The sequence below is a fragment of the Emydura macquarii genome, unplaced genomic scaffold, assembly GCF_026122565.2.
Source record: "Emydura macquarii macquarii isolate MOO-44397 ecotype Brisbane River unplaced genomic scaffold, CSIRO-AGI_Emac_v2 contig_3691, whole genome shotgun sequence".
Taxonomy (NCBI): domain Eukaryota; kingdom Metazoa; phylum Chordata; order Testudines; family Chelidae; genus Emydura; species Emydura macquarii.
In genome coordinates, this window is record NW_027133828.1 from 9,515 (window position 1) to 12,654 (window position 3,140).

General features: G+C 43.5%; 1 protein-coding gene across 1 annotated transcript; it reads left to right on the forward strand.

Annotated features, from left to right (window-relative positions):
* Positions 1-794: 794 nt before the first annotated feature.
* On the forward strand, positions 795-1,730 carry LOC137145943 (olfactory receptor 51G2-like). The gene has a single exon (XM_067536936.1). It carries the CDS (start codon positions 795-797, stop codon positions 1,728-1,730), a length of 936 nt encoding a protein of 311 aa, XP_067393037.1.
* The last annotated feature ends 1,410 nt before the right edge of the window (positions 1,731-3,140 follow it).

A 3,140-nucleotide genomic window follows, 5' to 3' on the forward strand; every position in this document is an offset into this window, starting at 1 on the left:
TTACTCTGTGTACTGCAAAGAGGCAGTGGCATAATTTGGGGTCTCACTAGTAGAATTTTTTTAAAAAAAATATAATGAGGGAATGAAACCTATTTATAAAAAGCATCAGTGCAGGACAGATGAATACAGTGACCATATTCACCATGTGGTCAACAAGGTCACAATTATTGAATCACAGAGTGCTGAAGTAGGCTGTGAAACTCACAGCCACAAGATATCAATGGGATCAAGAGTTTAGTAGGATTCAAAGAGGGACTTGGTGTTTATATGGGTAATCAGAAATTTTAATTACAGTAGTGAGGATCTTTTTAATAGTCTTAGGAGAGCAATTAACTTTACTGATTTACACCATAAAATTTGTCTAACCAGTGCGTATCAGGAGGAAGCTTTCTCTGGTCACAGGTTATCTCACAGGGCTTCTTTTACCTTCCTCAGAAGCTTCTGGTACTGGCCACTAGATACTGGGCTAGATGGACTATAGGTCTGAGGCAGTCTGGGAATTCCTGTCTTTGTATAGGTGGTGTACATAAGAATGAATATAGTTGAAACCAATGATCCCAGTATCCTGTCTTTCAACAGTGGCATATGCCAGGTGCTTCAGAGGGAATGCATGGACCAGGTAATCATCAAGTGTAAATCCAAGACTATGTTTATCCTGATCTTGCTTGAGTCCCTGAAAGTCTCTAGATTTGCACTGAGAGCAGAATGATGTCTCATTCAATATCAACCAGTTTCCTGTTATTTTTCCTTTCAGGAAGTGAAATTCAAAACATCTTAGACCTGCCCAGTGCATCATGTCAGCTGTCAATGACACCAAATTGCCACCTGCAGTGTTCCTCCTCACTGGAATACCTGGGCTGGAAGATGTCCATGTCTGGATTTCCATCCCCTTCTGCTTAATGTATGTTACTTCGATATTAGGAAATTCATTCATTCTGTTCATTATAAAAGCAGATCCATCCCTCCATGAGCCAATGTACATTTTCCTTTCCATGTTGGCCATCACAGACCTTGGTTTATCAATATCTACCATGCCGACAACACTGGGCATACTCTTGTTTAACTTTAGGGAGATCAGCCACGATGCCTGCTTTGCCCAGCTATTCTTTATCCATTCGCTTATGTACACTGAATCCTCCGTGCTCTTGTGCATGGCTTTTGACCGCTTTGTTGCAATCTCTAAACCACTCAGATATGATTCCATCTTAACCCCACCAAGAATAGTCAAGATGGGACTGGTGTGTCTTTTAAGAGGTGTGGCCCTAATATTCCCACTACCCATTCTCCTGACACAGTACCGATATTGTCAGGCCAACATCCTTTCCCATTCCTACTGCCTGAACCAGGAGGTCATGACGTTGGCTTGTTCGGATATCAGAGCCAACATCATCTATGGCTTCTTTATAACAATCTCTTCAGTGGGGTTGGACTTCCTGCTCATTCTCCTATCTTATGTGATGATCCTCAAAACAGTGTTGAGCATCGCTTCCCATGCGGAGCGCCTCAAAGCCCTGGACACTTGTGTCTCCCACATCTGCGTCGTCCTTCTTTCCTATATGCCAGGGATTGGCTTGTCTGTGATATACAGATTCGTGAAGAGCTCTTCTCCCTTGCTTCAAAATGTCCTGGGCAAAGTCTCTTGGCTGATTCCGCCCCTGATGAACCCAATTGTGTACAGCGTAAAAACCAAAAACATTCGTGCAAGGATAATCAGGGTGTTCGTCAAGTGAAGGTTCCGTTCTTTAGCAGCACCTTTCTTTAGCAGAAAATTAAAGCCTTGAAACTGGATCCTTGCTATCCCCGCTCTCCACAGTGCAGGGGGCAGCTCTGGGGCAGCAGAGAATCCAGCTGGTCCATCTGGGAGGCTGGTCTTGTGGTTTAGGTGCTGCTCTACGGGTCAAGATTCAAGGTCACACAGGGAGTCTGTGCCAGAGCTCGGAATTAAATGTGAGTGTTGTTGAATCCTCCTAATCTCCTAAGCAACAGCACCTGGTGGCCAGGATCTCCACACATTCATTATGTATAGTTTAAATAAAATATGTCAAGATCAAGCTCATTTGATTGTCATGGGTTCTGGGTATACAGTAGAATGTATTATTATTTTTCAGTTTTGCTGCCCAACCACTGAAGTGACTCCTAGTACTGGCGAAACAAGCTGTGTAACTTGGCTGGAGCCCGGAAATAGGATGCGTGAAGCTCAGGTGCTCTCTCTGAATCTCCCTGAAGTGAGAGCTGGCTTCTCTTGAACTATTGTTTCCCTTCCTGCTTGTTTTCCAGTAGCCTGCCATTAAACTAGGACTATATAATACAGTGCACAGACAGTCAGAGAGAGAGAGAGAGAGCAATAGATGACTTTCATGGGTGAAATGAAGTTTGATTTCCATGAATATTCATGCATTTCACTTTAAAACTGTCTTCCCGCAAACCCTCATCATAGCTGAGTAACAGGTGCTGCGTTACAATGTACTAGAGCAATGGGTGTACCTGATAGTTGTACAATGGACTAGACCAGAGCCTGGGGGTCTGCAGACTATGTGTTAGATTTCCAAAGTTATTCGCACCTGCCTTTGAAATTTTGTAGGGGTCCAGATATGAAAAAAGTTGAAAACCAGTGTACTAGAAAGTGGGAGCCCAGGGAATAAATATTGTATATGCTGATCCCAAAGCCTGCTCCACTCTGGATAAAGGCTGCAGATTGACGTTAGAGAACCAGCGGAGAACCAGTCAGCTATGAACCCAGGGATAGAGAATGTAGCAGCAGCAAAGGATTCCCCAGACTTTTGTTAGATGACAGGCGACTGAATGAGGGCCGACAGGCTACAGTCTTTTCAAGTTCTCAAGAAATCAAGATGACCCACTTTACATTTTAGGTCCCCCTTTAACCTGAGAAATCATCCCTGAAAGGAGATCCTAGGGGAAAGAATGGGTTCACGTGTATGTGCTAAAGTATGATTCTAGAAATGTTATGCCAAAACTTTTCATCGTAATACGATTACTACAAAACAAATTTTCATTACATGCATGGCTATCAAAATTTACCTGCCTAAACTGGAGCTGGCATGACAGAGGGCAGACTAAGCAGTTCTTGCTCAGCACCCTGTCACACTGGTGTTTGCACTATTTACCATTTGGGCCCCAAT